Below are 18,159 nucleotides of genomic sequence, written 5' to 3'. Positions count from 1 at the left end.
GTGCTGCCAAAGGGAGGAACTGAGGGGGGTTTCCTGAGAAATGAGGAGGCACAGCTGAAACAATGCCCCCACCCCCTGGGGTGACTCCCAGAACTATGGAGGCTTGGCTGGAGGGAAGAAGCCATGATGAAGACCATTGTGCAAGAAGGGGCCATGTAGCAACCCGGCAGGGGGCAGGGGAACATTCTCCCTCTACTGCCTTTACCTCCCAACTCCAACCCATAAGCTCCCGGCTCTACCCTGTGACAGGCCTGGGTCAGGGGCAGAGGGAGGGGGCTCAATGGTTCTCCCAAATGAACCCAGCCCCAAGAATCCTGTCCCCCTGCCCTGGATTCTGCAGAAATGATCATGGGAGGGTCCAACAAAGGGATAAGAAGTTGACAAAGCACAAAAATGCTGCAACCACTCTGCAGTCCCAGGGTCAAGCTCCAGTCGTGGCTGGGGGATGGGGCAGCCAGGCCTGCTGTGGAATTCCATGACTCAGGTCCCAAGAATGAGGTGGGTCGTTTTTCTGCCCTTGTGACCAAGTGCCTGAGCCCAGAGGCGGGGGCCTCCCGTACTGTGAGCTGTGCACGCACCGCCTGTAATGTTAGGAGTGGAGACGTCGCTCTGGGGTTGTTTTCCTTGCAAGCACACACCTGGGCACCCCCGCGTGTTCTCCCTGGGTGGGGGGGCGGGATCCCACGGAGCCTGTTTTAATGACCCCGCCTCCCGCCCCTCACCGCCAGGGCTCAGGTGTGACTTATGTAAGTGGCTAAAGGACCGTGATGCTCCCCCACACCCCGCTGGCGGACACTGCAGCAGTGGACGACTCTGGCCGCGACACCCGCCTCTAGGTTCCCAGGCCCTCGCTGGGCGCCCAGATGGGGCTGAGGCGCCTCCCGCAGTCCCAAGATAACGGGTGTCTGGACCCCAGTTTGGTTTTATTGACATTAAAAACAAAACCCCCAGTTTCAAATGAGCTGGAGCGATTTTTCTGCAAGTTCAAAACCCCTCCCTTCGGGTTTCCAGTAGTTTCTCAAATGGTGTGGCACCCCGCGGCGCTGTGGTCAACTACCCGGTAACTGTTAACGGGCCACCAACGAGCCGCTTGCGTGGAGGCGGCCGCCCACCCGCCAGCGAGCATGCGCAGTCACAAACAACAACAAAACCGCAGCCCGCTCAGGCCCCGCCCCCACACACCCCTCACCCCAGCCTCCCAATGGCTGTCGCTGTCACGCGTCACAGCGCCCTAGCGGCTGACCAATGAGGGCGCTGGTGGGCGTGGCTTCAGGATGGGAGGCCAGACGCGCCGGCGCGCGTCCATTGGTCGGCTCGGTGAGGGGAGGAGCCGCTGCCTCCGGGGTGCCCCCGCCGCCGAGATGAGCTTCAGCCGCCTGTGCCGCCTGCTGAAGCCAGCGCTTCTGTGTGGTGCTCTTGCCGTGCCCGGCGTGGCCAGCACCATGGTGAGTGCGGTGCCGGCGGCTGGGCCGGCGGGCCGTTGGGGCGGGCGCGCGGCCTCCACCGTGGCGCGCAGGGCCATGGTGACCTTGGGTGGGAACTCGCTGGCCGGCGCAGGCGGACGGCCGTCGGGACTGTGGGTAGCGCGCGGGCTGGGGTACAGACAGGGTCATGGCTGGGGGTCTTGACTAGATGTGAAGGGTTGAGCGGTCGGGACCCTCGGGCCGCGCAGGGGCTGCTGCGTCGGGACAGCTGGGGGCTTCTCGGCCACTGGCCCCCAGAGAGTGGGGGAGCCCCTTGGGCTGGTTAATCCGGGATTATGCGCCTCTGGGCGTCACCGCCCCTCCCCCGCCCTGTACGCCCCGGGACACTGCGCGGTGGCGTCACAGATGGGCGGCCGGGAGTCCTGGCTACCGGCCCTTTGTCCCCCGGATGCCGCACTTGGTGGGCACTGGAGCGTCCGAAAGGTTGGCATGGGCCGCGCAGGCGCCGGCTCCCCGGGTCGCTGCAGGCAGCGGCGCCGGTTGCCGGGCAGGCGGCGACGGCGGCGGCGGCGGCGCCGCGCCCTCGGGCGGCGGAAGGCTCCAGCTTACGATCGCAGGAGGACGCGCCCCGGGCGGAAGGAGCTTTGTCCTGAGTGTAGGGGGCAGGCACAGCCCGCGGCCTGGAAGAGTGGCTGTTGTGTCCAGTATCAGGATCCGGTGCGCGCGGGGCCCCCACACACGCTGGCGGTGTCCCCCGCCCGCTGGGGCACCTGGTGGGATCCCCAATCCTCCCTCGGCCTCGGTGTCTGCAGTTAAATGCGCCCCGCGAAGGTTGCATGCACCTTTGAGGCCCCCCCCCCCCCTCCCCCGTCTGTCTCAGCAGGGATCCACCTGGGATCTCCTGCGGTGGGGACATGGCTGGACCAGTAGGCCGGGGTCTTCGGGCCTCGAGGTCCCCCATCCGCTCAGCCGCTCCCGTGTCTGTGTCTTGCAGTGCGCCTCCCGTGACCACTGGCGCTGTGCTCAGTCAATGCACGAATTCTCAGCCAAGGACATCGACGGGCGCATGGTTAACCTGGACAAATACCGGTGGGTACCTACCTGCCTGGTGGGGGAAGCAGAAGGAAAGTCTGCAACTCTTACCACCCCGTCCCACCTCCAGGGGCTTCGAGTGCTTCATTAACAACGTGGCCTCACAATGAGGGAAAACACACGTAAACTACACTCAGGTTGTCGGACTGGACGCACGATATGCTGAATGCGGTTTACGGGATCCTGGGTTTTCCCTTTGCAAACCAGTTCGGGGAGGGAGGTGCGTGGGCCCCCGGAATCCCCTTGTTGGGGGGCGGGGGGGGGAAAAGGTCTACCCGTGGAAGGGAGGACTAAAAGGAGGGAACACGCTCCCCCCACACACACACTGACCCCAGTAGTAAGGGTTGCTGGCCACAGGAGCCAGGGACTAATGCCGAGATCAAAGAGTTCGCTGCCGGCTATAATGTCAAATCTCTATCATGATAGCAAGATCTGTGTGAACGGAGATGATGCCCACCCTCTGTGGAAGTGGATGAAAGCCCAGCCCAAGGGGAGGGGCATCCTGGGAAAGTAAGTCGGGGGAGGAGAGGGCAGGGCAGGATGGTTCCCCAGGGGCTGAGGGGGGGCGCTGTAGTTGCCATGGGGTTTCCTCATGTATTCTTGCTTTTTTTTTAGTGCCATCAAATGGAACTTCACCAAGGTAAGGAAGGGTTTTGGGGGATAGAATAGGCCAGGACTGTGTCCAAGGCCAGCTCAGTGCCCCCATCCCAAGAGGCCCTAGGCCTGGCCCTAATGGGGCAGCAGGTGGGGGCTGCTTGCTTGCCCCCAGCCCTCTTGTAGGGCCCCCCCCAACGGACTCTTCTGCTAACACCCCATGTCTCGGCAGTTCCTCATTGACAAGAATGGTTGTGTGGTGAAGCGGTATGGTCCCATGGAAGAGCCCCAGGTAGGTGCCTCTCCAGGGAGCCTGCTGGGGTGGTGCCTTGGGAAGAGATGTTCTGACCCTGCCTCTCCCACAGGTCATAGAGAAGGACCTGCCCTGCTACCTTTAGCTCCACAAGTGTGCACCCCCACATCTGAGCCCACCGCCTGCGCCCCTCGGAGCCTTCCACCCGGCACTCATGACAGTCTGTCTAAAAACCAGCCTGCTGGTGGGGCAGACCCGAGAACCCGGCGTGCACCTCTGCCGGAGGAAGGCCCCTCGGCCAGGCCTGGCTCGCAGCTCTGCACCCCACCCCTGGCTGCCTTGTGGGAATAAAACATACAAATTGGCTTGCTGGGTGTTTCTGCCTCCCTGGGAGGTCATGGGGGTGGAGTTCCCTTGAGGTTCAGATGCCTGCAATTCACCCTGCAGCCCTGCTTCTAATCTTGACAGCCCCACCCCTTAGGCACTGGCAGAGGTGATGATAATTCTTCACTGGTGCTATTCCTGGCCCTGAGCCATGATCTGAGGCCTCTGTTCGGGACCTGCCCAGGGCAGTGGACTTCCCAAGTGGGCCAAGGTGGGAGGGTGAGGGAGGCAGGCACTTTTGGAGCCCAGCATCTGAGAGCTGCTCCTGGCTCAGAGCTATGCTGGGCAGGGCCTGCTCAATTGACTGGCCTCATTGTATGGACCCTGAACCAGGGCACCCAAGCCTGCGCATGGTCCTCATTTGGTGTAATCGGGGAGGAGGAGTCCACAGTCTTCCCTAAGAGGATGGGGAATAATTTGAGGCCAGCTGTTGGGGAGTGGTATTGCTGGAAAGTGGGCCCCCTTCTTTTCCCCAGTAGCCTCAGGGAAAGCCTGAAGTAGGGGGTGGGTACCTGGAGGAGGAGGTGGGTTCTACCAGCTTCTTGGCTGGGGGCAGACCCCTGCCCCTGGACCAGAGGCTTGATGTGCTCCCCACAGCTCTAAGGAGGAGCCTGGTGTCCATTCCTGCCTTCAAGACCAGACCCAGCTCCTGAGCTCTCCTGTCTCTGGGCTGCCCTGCCTGCTTGGAAGGAAACCCTGGGAGAAAACTGAGGCCAAAGCCCTCACACTGGGGGGAGGGGGCCTCACCACCGTGAGGGTCCCAGATGGGCTTCATATCTCTAGTGGGCAGGAGGCAGGGTCTGTTCCAAGACATCACGAGCCTGGCTCAGCTGGTCCAGAGGCAGCTGACTTATGCTGGTGCCAGGACCACAGTGGGCAATGCCCTCAGTGGGTGGATGTATTTCTCCTGCCTGGCTCTCAGCCACAAGGCCAGTGAGTGGGATGAGCCCTTGTGACTGAAAGCAATGGCCTAGGGAGGTGTCTGGGCAAAGAGTGGGCCAGTTTCACACACATTCCCCTATGCCCTACAGATGGCAGCCATCCCTGACCTCATTGCCCAAAGTGGGAGCAGGCACCCCCCCATCCCCACCTTCCCTCCTTCCCGCCCTTGCGGGCCAGAGGAGCAGACAGCCTAGGAAGTAGTGAAAAGGCACATATATTTTAAAAAAGATATTTTTACATATATACACTGAATTATAAATACACATAGAAACCAGGGGTCGCCCACCCCTCCCTCCAGCTCCACAGGCAGATTCTGAGGTCTGGAAGAGGCAGCTGGGCAATAATTTAGGGAGCAGAGAGCAGGTAGAGGGGGAATTGCATATATTAATGGGGGGTCTGCCTCACACAACCTCCCAGAGACAAGGCCCTGAGAACTGGGGGTTTCCTGAGTTTCCAGCTCTAGGGGCCACCCAGTTTTGTGTATTTCAGGGGTTCTGGCATTTCTAGGCCTGAAAAGGTGGGCTGGAGGGCAGGATAGGAGAGGCACAAAGAGGGCAGCTCCACCCCCAGGCCCTGCCTGAGCCCTGAGTGGGACACACACACCTGCTGCCGCCCTGGGCAGAGTGGCAGCATCTCGATCTGCCCAGGCACCGACCAGGAAGGCACTACAGTGGAGGCCTTGGTTAGCTGGATGAGGGGCACCCAGCCCCCCTTCCTTTCAGTAGTTGGCAGGGGGACCGAGCCCTGCTCATCACCCACTTTGGTACAAGACCTTATCTGTGTAGACCTGGTGTATTACAGATAAGTTTCATCCAGAAAGAACACCTGGCTGGGGGCACAGCCCAGGCCTAGGAATTGGGAAAGGGGGGGCTGAACTGGATGACGCTCTGCCGCTCGGGGCCCCCCCCACCCCCTGGCACCCCTGCACCGCCACCCAGGGGGCCAGGGGGCTCTGGGGGCGGCACAGCATTGAGGGAACGCAGCATGTCCTCTAGCACCTCCTTGAAGTTGATGTCGCAGCCCTGGTGCACGAGGGTAGCAGGGTCAGCTGAGGCATCGGGGGTACCCAGTAGCAGAGTGGGCGCAGGGTCCTGGGGCAGTGGAAAGGCGAAGGGTGAGGGCGGTGGGAAGGCCTGGGCTGGTGGGCTGTATGTGAGGTCCAGGACCTCTCCAGGACCACAGGGCAGTGCAAGTGGGCACAGGGCAGGTGATGGCACAGGGAAGCCCTGGCCATGCGCTCTCTTGCGCTTCACGTCTGCGTCCATGTGTTGTAGCTCCTGTAGCACACGGGACACGCAGCCCTCAGGGATCTTGATGCCTGCAGGGTGTATGGGGTGGCAGGTCAGGGCCTCGGGTGCAGAGCCCACCAATCCCCATAACCCCCTTTCCACTGGCACACCCACCCACTCACCAACTTGCTTCTTCTTGTCCTTGGTCTTGAGGCGAACAATCTGCAGGTAGCTGCTGCTGGTGACATCAGCCATGACAGCAGCGATGCGGCCCCACACGCGCAACAGTGCCCCGCACAGCATGTAGTGGTGCCGCAGCCTCAGGCCCTGCACACAGTCCTTGCCTTCCTGCACCAGCCGGCATTGCCGGTTCCTGCGTGGCAGGCAGGCAGGGCGGCTCAGACACTCAGTGCCCCACACCTACCCATGATGACCTGCAGGCTCCTCCCCCATTCTGGCTCAGCTCATCTCTGTGCCACCTCTTGGGGGTCCTGGGATGCCCCAGATGCCCAAAGGGCCCCGTACCCTGTGTGGCGTGTGGGACCATCCCTAGTAGAGCTGCCCAGAGAAATGGAGCAGGGCTGTCTAATGCAGTGTGCCCCCCACCCACTCAGTCCAACCCGGGCCCTCACCACGAAGTGTGGCTGCAGTGCTTCAGCGACAAGGTGTAGTTACTCTCCCAGAGCTCCCTGGCCTCCTCCGCCGTCACCTAGGGGAACACAGTCATGTGAGACCCTGACTGAGAGACCCGTCCACACTTCTAGTGCACAATTGGGGAAACTGAAGCCTGCAGTGCCCCAGGCCGGCTCATCTCAAGTTTGGCAGCCCTCTCCTGGTGGCCAGCTGGGTGGGCACAGAGGGCAGGCCTGGGGCTGCAGAAGCCCCAGCAGGGAAGGGCCACAGCGGGATACATAATAGGGATACATAAGCCCAGGGACATGAGCATCCTGGGGGCCTCCCTGCCTGCCTCCTCCCCGCCCCCATCCCTACCCGGTAGAACTTGCGGCACAGGCTGTCGAAGGTCTCCAGCTGACTCTGCCGGCCGATGTTGGGCTTGTACACGGTGAAGAGATTGCTGCGGTTCTGCTCAGCCAGGAGGCAGCTCGGTTTGTTGCCACGAGCCTGGGCAGGGGGTCTTGTGAGGTTGGGGCAGACAGGGACACAACCCAGGTGGGGGTTCCCATGGCGGGTGTGCTGGAGGGGATGAGGCTGGAAGCTGGACCCCCCCTCTGCTGTACCCCGCTTCCAGCACTGTCCCCATTTCCCCAAGTCTGGGGTCCTGCCCCCAGGTCTGCCCACCTTGTAGGAGAGATAGAAGCCATCATGGGGGCCTGTCAGCTCCAGTGATCTGGTGTACGCCTCCTCCCACTTCAGGCCACGGTCCACAGTGATCTGCCACGGCACGTGGGTGTTAAGGATGGGGGTGGGGGCGTGAGGCCGGGGTCAGGGGAGGCCGGTGTCTGCTCACCTTGTAGAAGATCACCTGCCCGTCCTGCGGGTGGCCGGGGGCCAGGAACACCTGCTGGCTCTCCTCGTAGATCTCCTCGATGCCCGGAGCCAGGTCTGGGGAGAGGACACCAGGTGAGACGGGTGCCACCTGGAGGGCAGGTGCCTGGTGCTGCTCAGCTGGCTCTAGTTCTGGGCTTTGGGGGGGGCATCAACCCCAAGTTCTCAGGTGCCCCGCAGAGGGAGAGGTTCCCCAGCAGAGTAAGCCTGGCCCAACAGACAATGAACCCCTCAGGACCCTCTCCACACAGCTGTCCTGGGGGCAGTTAAGTAAAGTAGGGGTCTATGCTCTCTGTAAAATTTATGAATAGAAGCTTTATTGGTACGAGGCTCCCTTGGCCCTTGGTGTTCTTGGTGAGCGCCTGGTGTGTGGGTGCTGGCTGTCGGTTCCTTTAGGCCCTTCCCGCTCCCTTGGTGGCACTCACCCAGGATGCCCATGTCGTATTTTCCCTCCTTCTTGTCGACCTCAATGAGGTGGTCGAAGGTGTCAGAGAAGTACTGGAACAGTGCGTTCTGCTTGTGCACCTCCAGTCCCAGGATGCGGTTGAGGAACTTGGTGATGGAGCAGTCTGCGGGGGCAGGGAGGGCCTCAGGCTGCGTCAACTCCACCCACTCCCTACCCAGCCCACTGGAAGGTGAGGGGGACTCACCCTTCTCCACATCTAGGCAGCCGGTTCTGGACTCCCGCCCACCGATGCCAACCGATAGCAGGCCCTGCTTCATGTCTGCAGAAAGGGAGGGCTGTCACACGTGCCTCTTGCCCCAAGCCCGCCCCAGGTCCCTCTGCCACCAGTGTCCCTTTGGTATGTGTCAGAGGGTTATTTGGACACAAATTCAGTCTACCAATGCCAGTGCCCCGCACTGGTCCTCAGTGACACCCCCCATGTGCCACATCCCCAGCTCACCCCGGAAGAAGGCAGCGTCCCCTCCTGGGTAGCCCTGGGGCAGGGGCACCTTGTTCTCCATCTGGCTCAGGATGGTGTTGAGGACGCAGCTGAGAGCCCGGGCACCATACTGAGCAGAGAGGCCAGATCAGAGGTTGGGCTTGGGTATCCAGAAACCCCTCCTCTCCAAGCACCCAACCTCCCTGGTACCTTGTTCTCAAAGTTGTACTTGCTCAGGTCTCGGGACTCAGTGGCGCGGCGATCCCCGTGTGTCAGAGCCCCCTGCCAGGGATGGGGAGCTGTCACACCTTTCCCCACTCCCCTCCTCATGGAGCTCCCCCAACAGCCCCCCTGACCAGCTCTCGCCCAGCTCATTCCGGTCCAGCTCAACCACTCACCAGGCTCTCTAGTCGCTTGGCGACAATGGAGGCGAACCTGCGCTCCCCAGCCAGCTCTGAGATGAGGAAGATGTATTCTGGTGCAGAGACCTGGTTGGATCGATGGGTTCGGCCTGGAGACAGAGGGGGCTCTCAGGGGCTGCCCCAGCGGGGCAGGGACAGGGAAGAGCCGGGTATCCTGGGGAGGGGCAGGGCTCACCAAACTGCTGGATGGCACGGTCTGCACTCCAGGGCAGCTCAAGTGTCATGTGGACCCGGCGCCGCTGGTTCTGGACCCGACGGTCAGCTTGGAGGGAGACTCCAGAACTGGAGGCCTCTGAGATGATGGCCACGAGCTGGGGGAATGCATACGGGTCTGGTTGGCTGTCTTCTCTTACTCTCCCACGTACCTATGCCCTGGGTCACCCTGATGTATTTAGGGTGACCCACACAGCAACTTGAGGTACCTTCCAACTGGGGGTGGGGGGTGGCCACGTGGGCTTAGAATGGAGTGTGGGCCATCCCTGGGTCACTCCTGGAGCAAGTGGCTGCCCCACCGATGCCCACTTTCCCTGTTTCCTCAGGCGGCTTCCACCCGGACCGAAGGCTGGACAGCCAGGGAGATCTGTGTCCCCCTCCCCACCCCCCGACTCAGGCACATATGCACACTCGCATGCACACAGCCATAACAGGGATGGGGTGGTTAGTGGTCCAGAGGTAGCCCCTTAGGACTCAAGACCCCTGTGCCTCCCCTGTCCGGGGCCTCTCTTAAGCGTTTCCTCCCTGCCCATGTGCACTGGCACACAGGGGTACCCTGCCCCCGTGCCCCCTCACCTTTTCCCCTTTCATGAAGCGCTCCTTTTCCCTGAGGTTCACATGGTCGATGGAGAGGCCCTGCTCTGCCCGAGACTCGAAGGCAACAGTCCCGTCAGACCTGGACACCACACGGCCCTTCCTACCGGTCATCTGTGGCAGGGCAGGAACAAGGGCAAGGAACAGGCTGTGTGTGAGGGGAGGGGTCAGAACAACAACCTGGGGCTACAAAGGCTATGAGGTGGCACCAGAGGCACAGCCCAGGAAAGAGCAGAGTTAGTGTGGGTGGGAAGGGAGGACATGCAGGGAAAACTGGGGGTGGGGGTCCAGCCTGGGGTCCGAGGGCTGCACCCAGAACCGACAGGCCCAGGGGCACACAAGGTGTCATGGGAGATAGGCACTTTCTGCCCCCCCACCCCAAGCTGGACCCTGCAGTTGCCCCCCATCTAACAGTGTTGGCAGGGACCTGGAGTGGCCACCAGGGGGCACCAAAGCCTCAGTCTGGGTGGGGGGCCCCAGAGCTCACCTCGGCCACATGCTCAGGGCCCCCTAGTTGGTCGATGAGCTCATCCAGGGTGTTGACTGGCAGTTCCCGGCCCAGCACCCGCACCTTGGCTAGCAAGTCCTGCTTCAGCCGCTCCACCTGCTCTAGGATGCCGGGGCCATGGGGGTCCCGCTGTGGGGGGCACAGAGGGCCTGTGGGGCCACAGAGTCAGGAGGGACCAGCTAAGTGACCTGCCCACAACCCCACTCACAGGACTCAGCCTACTCAAGAGTGGTCCCCGCCAGCCTTGGGGACAGCCAGGTGCAGGGTAGGTGAGGGGGCCCCGACATTCTCCCTAACCCGACTGTATGAACCCAGCTTTGTTGCTGACCAGCTGTGGGGTGCTGACTTCCCCTCTCTGAACCTATTCCCCACAAGCAAAGAAGGGAAATGTGGGTCACAGGCCTCACCGCGGTCGTCGGCAGGAAGCCCAATGGCATCCACGATGACCACGTCATCGTCCACCAGGGATTCGGGGGAGGAGTGGAAGTCACTGTCCAGGCCAGCATCCGACTCGGTACTGCTGTCATCGCTGATTCGGATCACACCTGCTGCCTCATATGCTGGCCTGCATGCCTTGGCCCCACGGCCCCTCGGCCGCCCTGAAGGGGAGGAGCCAGGGGTTACCTTGGCCCAGCCCTGCTTCTCCATCCTGTGGGGGTCTGGCCCGGGGTCCAGCACACGGCAACTCATGAGCAGGCAGTGTGGCCAGAGGTTGCCCCCACCAGTTCGTCTTGGGAACCTGCGGTCGGGGCACCCTTCTTACTGCCCCCTGGATGCCCTCCTTGCAGGATGCCTGGGATTTCACTCCTCCCTAGCCCACCTTTGCAGGTGGATGCTGGGGAAGGGCACTTTGTGCAGCAGAGGGAGCAGCAAGAGTGACCAGCTGACCTGGGATGATGCTCAGAAAGGAGGGGCTGGAGGGAGGCCCAGGAGGGCCACAAGCCAAAGCTGCAGGCAGGTGGGTGCTTACGTTTTCTCTTACTGCCGGCCCCTCTGTCTCGCTTTCTTTTGGTTGAAGGAAAGTGCTTCTGAATTAGTGACAGGAAGACGCCCCTGAAAGTGAGAAGCAGAGTTTATTCTCACTATGAAGATGAGCATGCTGTCCTGTCCGCCGAGTGCGATTAGGTCCAGGGGACAGTGGGGCAGAGTCTCAAGGGGCAGTTTTGCTGCGATGGACTGGGTGTAGGGCTGGGGGTCTGGGTGGAGCTGACTACCTCTGAGGGACAAGGGGGTGGACACATCTGGTAACTCCCAACATCAGGGTAGGTGGGCTGGGTATGTGGGGCTGGGGGCTCCTGGAGAAAGGAGGCAATGCTGGGCCATGGGGATAAGCCAGAATGAGGGGGGGCGGGGGCGGCACATTGAAACCCATGCTTACTATGGGCTGGGAAGAGAGGCTTGGGGTTTTGGGGACCCTGAAGGCCAGTCCCTAAATTTTGAGGAGTCCTTCTTAAAACAGCACTATCCCCATGTGGGGGACAGGCTCCTAGAAGCTTCATTCTGAAATCTTGGGACCCTCCACCCTCTGATCCCCAAGTCACCACAGTTAACCCTTGTGGCTTTAAAGCTAAGCTGCGCCTCAGGTGTAAGGACAGGGATCAGCAAGTGAAGTCATGGGGCAGGGCCAGGCCACAGGTCACTGCTGGGGAGGCCCAGCGAGCCACAGAGTGAGGGATTCCCTGGTGTGGCCACCCTGCCCACCCCCGCTTGCATCACTCACTCGGCGGCTGAGACGAAGCAGTCAAGCTGCCCATCTCTTTCATCCAGCACCTCCCGCGTCCGTGCCTCGCCTGTGGACTGCAGCCCAATGACCACGCACTGTGGGGGATGAGGTGGGGGTGAGCCCACTTGGAACCCCCACCCATAGCTCTGGAGCATGGCCCCAGGGGGCCAGAGGGAAGCCCCTAAGTCAGAAACCCAGCCTGCCTCAGTTTCTCCTTCCTTCCTTCCTCCCTTTGGGTCCCATTGGCTGCCAGGGCCTCACACACCCAGACCCATGAAGGAACTCTGCACTGCGGCTAACATCTGACCTTAGCTCTCCAGACTCTCTCATTACTGTGTGTCTTGTTTCTTCTGGGGACTTGCCAGTTCTGGTCATGGAGAGCCCAGGGCAAGACCACTCCTGCCCCCTGCTGCAGGGAGCTGGGGTCAGGTGGGACCAGAACCTTTCGGACCTCAGCTCACCCTTGTCCTCCTGGACTCAGTCCAGCTACATTAGGGCTTGTCTGCAATTGTGAGATGGATATTAGTGCCTGTTCCACCAACTCACTCCCTCAGGCACCAGTGTAGGCATCTGGGGTGCAGCCATGAGGCCCAGCTACCACTGCCGCCAACTCACCTTGTCCTGGGCCAGTTCCTCCTGGGCCAGCTCCACCAGCCGGCGCACCTTGGCTGCAATGCACAGATACTTGAAGAAGCGCTGGTGGGCCGACCAGAACTGACCCCACAGGGACTTGCGGGACTCCAGGCCAATCCAGTCAGCTGCCTGCTGGAACACGCTCAGGGCCTCGGCCCACTGCAACGACACACCACACGTGGCCCAACTCACTACTGTCCGACTGTCCCCTAGGCCCCACCCTGCTGGAATGTGGGGCCAGGGTGGGGGAGGCTTGTATGCAGAGCAACACAAAGGCTCTGCCGATACCTGAACAGTCAGAAATGTTAAAAAACCAAAACATGTGGTTCCGTCTGTGGGCCATGATTTCACAAAGGGAAAGGGCATCTGCAGTGACTCTTGCGGCAGTTATCAGTGATCCTGCTCCCAGGAGACACTGGGCCATGTCTGCGACATCTGTAGTTGTCATGACTGGGAGCTGGGGGTTCTCCTGGCATCAAGTGGGTGGGAGCCAGGAATGCTGCTCAGCACCCAGGACGGACACCCACATAGGATGACCTGGTTCTGATGTCAGCAGTGCTGAGGGGGAGACCCTGTCTTGGTTGGAGGTAAGGATACAGCACAGGCAGAGCCAATGCTCAGGGCTTGTCTCATGTAGGTGTGCTCTGACAGTGAGGACATAGGAACCCTCCACACATGGAGAAGATGGTGAAGATGAGGGCCAGGCCACAGTGTACAGAGATGTGGACACTGGAAACAGCTTAGAAAGTACTCATGACATCATGGGGAGGTTGGTGAGGCCCAGCTGTGTGCCCACATCACCACAGTCACATAAGAATCCCCGCCTTGAACAGAACTGAGTCGCTAGGCTCCAGCCACAGACCTTGACAGGAGGGCTGGCTGCTTCCTCCTTTCTGTAACCTGACAAATCACTGTAGTGTTTTTAAAGACAGATGCTGAAGGTGACAGGGATGTAATTCCAAGAGGAAATGCATGTGTGTCCATGCAGTTAGAGACCCCTGGGCACCCTGCTCACCAATAGGGCTGCACGGTTATAGACCCGCTCGAAGGTCGGGTCCAGCGGGATCTCCTCAATTCGAAAAGTAACACCACTGAAGCTGAGCTGGCGAGCAATGTACATGCCACTGACCTTCATGTCCATGGCCACGATCTCCATGGCACCCACGCCCCTGTGGATGGAGACAAGGTTGCCTGAGCATTGGCAGGGACCTGCCTGACCACATGCTGAGTCCCATCAAGTGGTGGAGCTGCTCTGTGGAAGGGCTGACACCTGGAGCTGAGCCCTGGAGGGCAAGGAAGGGACAGGTGCACAGAGGGAATGCAGACAGCAGGTGCAAAGGCCCTTTGCTCCCATCTGCCTGACCCTCCTGGGCTGAGGAGGGGTTGGGGGGGGGGGTGTGGGAAAAGCAGGGAGGGACCCTTTCTCCTAGAACGATGGAAAGCGTAGACAGAGAAAGGGCAGGATTTGTGTTTTAAGTTCACTCTGGTTGCTGGAGGAGTGTGGGCCCAGATGTGGACTGGGCACACTGATGCCAGGCCTCTGCATGTGATGAGCCCCCTGTGGGCCTCTCAACTGCCCTGACACAGGCAGGGAGGGGCACTCACCTCTTCTCAATGGCGTGCAGAAAGTCCTCAAAGGTCCGGAAGGGTGTACCCTCACCCCAGATGCCCAGGCGGCTCATGTAGATCATGTTTCGGGGCTCAGAGGCACCTGGGGAGTTGAAGGTGGGAGTCACCATCAGCTCCTCCAACCCAGCAAGGTTTGGGGAGGATAAGGGACATGGCACCGGAAATGACCCAAGGACCAGGTACAGGGACCTGAAGGTCCCAAGAAAGCACCCACAGCCAAGGAGCTGGAGCCAGTTGGCAGAGGGGAGTCCCTGATAGGGGTTGGCATCCACGAAGATGTGGAAGTTACCACTGGCCCAGGGAGAGTGAGCTCCACCTTTGGCCAGGCTTCGAGGTCAATGAGTGGATGGCACTTGTGATTCCCCCACTATGGCTACACCAGGCCGGACAGCACTGAGTGTGTACGTGATCAGGCTTCCTCCTTGCCCCTGGCAGCTGCCCCCTCACCTGTGGCACTGGCATAGACCACCCTGGCCAGGGGCAGCTTGTTCTGCAGGTCCAGCACGGCCTTGCCCATCTTGGTGGAGCTGGCATTCTTGGCTTTGTGGCACTCATCAAACACGATCGTTGGTAGGTGTGAGTTAAGGGCTGTTCTGGAAGGTGATCATCCCAGCCTGCCCCCTCCTGGTTCAGGGAGCTCAGCAAGGTGCCCGGGGTATATGTGTGTCTGACCACAGATGGGGCCTTGGAGTGTGTGAAGCCACCAGAATGAGTGAGAAACAGCCTCTAGGCCCCTACACAACTACTGACGGAAATGAGTGTGACAGCCTTTTGAAGAGCTTACAGATGACACTGACACATACGGGCACCAATCACAGGAGCCTCTGGAAAAGAGAGGTGGGCCATGACTTCCCACCGGAAGCTGGGGTCTCTATGACTTCTCACAAATCTACACTAATCCCATTTTAAAAAAATATATTGAAGAAACAGCCCTGGCTGGTTTGGCTCAGTGGATAGAGCGTCGGCCTGCGGACCGAAGGGTCCTGGGTTCAATTCCGGTCAAGGGCATATGCCTGGGTCACAGGCTCAATCCCCACTAGGGGGTGTGCAGGAGGCAGTTGATCCATGATTCCCTCTCATCGATGATGTTTCTATCTCTCTCCCTCCCTCTCCCTTCCTCTCTGAAATCAATAAAAATATATTAAAAAAATATATATTGAAGAAACAAATTGTCATACGATGTAGAAAGTTCTTAATATTTTAAGGGGGAAAAAGTTACAGGCCCGCCCTCTCCCTCTCAGGAGCATGCCCTCACCTGTCCCACCTCCCTCTTCTCCACCCTCCCCCAGCCCCCAGCCCCCAGCACATTACCTTTGCCTTTCCCTCTCCTAAGCTACAAGGGCCCTTCTTTTGCTTCTGAAACCTCTTTCTTGAGCCTACGCAGCCCAGCCTACTGCCTCTGTAACTTTCTCTTATAATTTGAAAAACAAAAGTTAGACAAGTATGCCTATACTGAGCCTATTTTAAAAACAAGGTTTACACAGGTGCACATGTACACATGATGTGCATGTAAAGGGGGGGACAAAAGATTTGTGAAATCCAAATGAAAAGGTGAATTTGGGGCTGAGCATGCAGCCCCTGGGGTCGAACACATTTTTTTACACTATCCTTTTCCCCAGGCTGTGCAAGGTGTCATCTGGGTGCCCAGGACGCACCAATAACCTTGTTTCTTCTTTGGGCACCCAGCTGTTCTGCATTACTTAACCAGTAAATCCATACACTTGCCCATGTGACCAGAAAGGACACACAGGGCCCACGTCTCTCTTCTTATCTCTGACTGGGACCAGGAGCACCAGAGCTGGTCACCCCACTTCTGAATGACCCAAGACACAATGAGAAGGGGTGATGGGGCTCCCACAGGGCTGCATATAACACAGAAGCTGGAAACCCCCAGAATGCCCCTGTGACTGGGAAATGGCTGAGCAAGGACAGAACAGAGCAGCATGCTGCAGTGACAAGCAAACCTGCCCCGGCTAAGGTGGGGAGAACAGCAACATGAGATGGCACACAGAGGACAACCTGGGGAGGTGGCACAATGGAGGATGAGCACCCACAGGATGCCCATAGCACCAAGCCAGCCCAGGGCTGCAAGAGGGACATGGGAAGCAGCCTCCATGCCAGGGGCAGATCCTGTGAGTACAGGGGAGTTTGGGGGGGGGGGTGGTTTGCACAAATCCCCAGAACTGAGGGCCTCCCACCTGGTGCCCCACTTACGGGGTGAACCTGGGGGCTGGGGTTTGCAAAAGTTAACGAAGACCTGTTAAACTGTCTGTGCTCTTGCTGCCACTTTCCTATTCTTTGCTCTTCTAGTCGGTAGGAGTGGAAGACGAAGTTATCTGAGTATCCAAGTTTTGAGAGCGAAGGAGGGAAAGTTACAGACCCCCAAATCTTGGGGTGGGGACAGGAGGAAGCGGTCCGCACTCCACACCTCTGCCCAGGTGGCACATTCCCACTACCAAACACCACCCAGAGCCTGTGGCCACAGTCCTGTGGGCTGGAACCAGGGGGCCCAGCCAGACGGTGAGGGGCAGACAGCAGTGGTCACTGAGAGGGAGCCTCCCCTGGGGGCGAGCCTCCCAGGCACAGGGTCCTCTCACAGGAATTCCTCCCCCACCAGCTTCACGCCCTGGCCTCCAGGGCTCCCGGAGCCCCTCCAGTGCCTCCCTCAACCCTGCTTCTCCTACTCACAGGCCCCTCCCCTGAACCCCATTCCTGCAGCCACACCTCCCTCCCCTCACCCCCACCCTCCTCGCCCCTAGGCCCTGCCCCCTCCAGCCCAGTCCCACCCTCATTCCTCCCCGTCCTTTGACCACTCCAGTCCCCTCCTCCTCCCACCCTTGGTGCCCACCTTGCCCCCTCCTCTATTGTACCTGTTCCCTCAACCCCCTCCCACCCTCGGGTGCCCCTCTGCCCCCTCCTTCCTTCCCACCCCTCAGTGGGCTAGGATACCACGCCATCAAAGGCCGCCCCACACCATTCTAGGATCTGCCTGATTCGAGTGCGATGCTGCCCACCAGCCTGGCTCTCCCCAATCAGGGCGGAGTAGGTAGCGAACAGGACACCCTCTGAGGTAGTGTTGTCACCATACTTGATCTGGGGAGAGGGGTGGGTATAGGCACGTTTGCAAGGTCACCAGGACCCACCCCTCACCAGGAGATGGGGGAGAGGGCCACCCACCCACCTTGCTCAGTGCGTGCACCGAAATGTCAGGGGCATTGATGTCGCGCAGGTCACGCTCAGCATCGTACTTCAGATCGTTGGAGACGCTGAACCTGGAGGGTGCAGGCTGGTGGGTGTCAGCTATCCCCCACACCCCCTGGTCCCGTCCACCCCATGTACAGGGGGGACACTCACCACAGGGACTTCTTGCGGCCCCGCAGGTAGTTCTCAAGGATGATGCCAGCCACAGTGCGCCCTTTGCCCACGCCAGCACCATCGCCGATGAGGAAGCCCGCACGCTGCCCACTGGGGAGCAGGACCTCGTGTTGCTGTAGGTGTGTGGGGCAATGGTCAGGACCCCCCACACAGGACGGAGTCAGGTGGGCACCAAGACACCCCCGCCCTATGGGATGGATTGGGTGGGCACCAAAAAACCCCCATGGGGTACAGAGTCAGGTGGGGCATTGACACCATCCAACTAGGGATGGGTCGGTGGGAGACTCTGGAGTCACCTGGCAGGCATAGGTGATGGCCTCCAGCTGCAAGGCAGACAGGACCCCGCTGTCCGAGGTAGGCAGGGCAAGGGTGTAGGTGATGTCTGGTGGTGGGACGCTGGACAGTGTGCTGGTCTCCACAACACGGTCTGGATGCTGCTTCCCGACCTTGGCTGGAGGGGGGTGGTCAGGGTCTTAGCTGGGCTGGACCAGGATGTGGGAGGGACCGGGATGGGGGCCAGCAGAGCAGGGTGGGGGAAGGGGGCCCATCAGAGTTTTGCACAAAGGAGCGGGGGGCAGACCCATAACACCCTGGCTGGGCAGGGGGATGCTGGGCTGGGAGGAGGTGGGCTTACTTTCCATCGCAACCTCTGAGCCACCTCAGTTTTGGGCAAGGTTCAGATTACCACATTATAGAACCACCCCTCCCTCCACCCTAACAGGCCACTTCGCTGCTCAGGGAGCTGGAACTGGGC

The 18,159-nt window shown here is 60.2% G+C and overlaps 2 protein-coding genes across 2 annotated transcripts in view; one reads left to right on the top strand and one right to left on the bottom strand.

The window, feature by feature from the left end:
• Positions 1-1,898: 1,898 nt before the first annotated feature.
• Positions 1,899-3,728, top strand: GPX4 (glutathione peroxidase 4). Its single transcript, XM_023743283.1, is given in 9 exon segments — positions 1,899-2,141; positions 2,419-2,513; positions 2,587-2,695; positions 2,697-2,740; positions 2,855-2,927; positions 2,929-3,026; positions 3,132-3,156; positions 3,343-3,402; positions 3,476-3,728. Coding segments are annotated over 9 exon segments (765 nt in total). The 5' UTR covers positions 1,899-1,913; the 3' UTR covers positions 3,509-3,728.
• Positions 3,729-4,887: 1,159 nt separating this feature from the next.
• The window catches only part of SBNO2 (strawberry notch homolog 2), a 21,388-nt gene continuing 8,116 nt past the window's right edge, over positions 4,888-18,159 (bottom strand). The window contains exons 5-29 of the mRNA XM_014467170.2: positions 17,702-17,856; positions 17,385-17,518; positions 17,212-17,302; positions 16,981-17,123; positions 14,478-14,596; positions 14,007-14,112; positions 13,417-13,570; positions 12,384-12,560; positions 11,766-11,863; positions 11,016-11,098; positions 10,453-10,644; positions 10,025-10,194; positions 9,520-9,651; positions 8,906-9,041; positions 8,707-8,819; positions 8,519-8,590; positions 8,330-8,438; positions 8,075-8,149; positions 7,850-7,993; positions 7,387-7,481; positions 7,218-7,310; positions 6,909-7,040; positions 6,551-6,627; positions 6,101-6,291; positions 4,888-6,007 (exon numbers count right to left, since the gene is read on the bottom strand). Coding sequence (XP_014322656.1) covers positions 5,538-6,007; positions 6,101-6,291; positions 6,551-6,627; positions 6,909-7,040; positions 7,218-7,310; positions 7,387-7,481; positions 7,850-7,993; positions 8,075-8,149; positions 8,330-8,438; positions 8,519-8,590; positions 8,707-8,819; positions 8,906-9,041; positions 9,520-9,651; positions 10,025-10,194; positions 10,453-10,644; positions 11,016-11,098; positions 11,766-11,863; positions 12,384-12,560; positions 13,417-13,570; positions 14,007-14,112; positions 14,478-14,596; positions 16,981-17,123; positions 17,212-17,302; positions 17,385-17,518; positions 17,702-17,856 — 3,461 coding nt within the window. The 3' untranslated portion in view covers positions 4,888-5,537. The remainder of the gene's footprint in view (positions 6,008-6,100; positions 6,292-6,550; positions 6,628-6,908; positions 7,041-7,217; positions 7,311-7,386; positions 7,482-7,849; positions 7,994-8,074; positions 8,150-8,329; positions 8,439-8,518; positions 8,591-8,706; positions 8,820-8,905; positions 9,042-9,519; positions 9,652-10,024; positions 10,195-10,452; positions 10,645-11,015; positions 11,099-11,765; positions 11,864-12,383; positions 12,561-13,416; positions 13,571-14,006; positions 14,113-14,477; positions 14,597-16,980; positions 17,124-17,211; positions 17,303-17,384; positions 17,519-17,701; positions 17,857-18,159) is intronic.

This window comes from Myotis lucifugus, unplaced genomic scaffold (assembly GCF_000147115.1).
Source record: "Myotis lucifugus unplaced genomic scaffold, Myoluc2.0 scaffold_383, whole genome shotgun sequence".
NCBI lineage: Eukaryota > Metazoa > Chordata > Mammalia > Chiroptera > Vespertilionidae > Myotis > Myotis lucifugus.
Note: the sequence above shows the minus strand (reverse complement) of the source record. Positions and strands in the feature narration are given on the sequence as shown.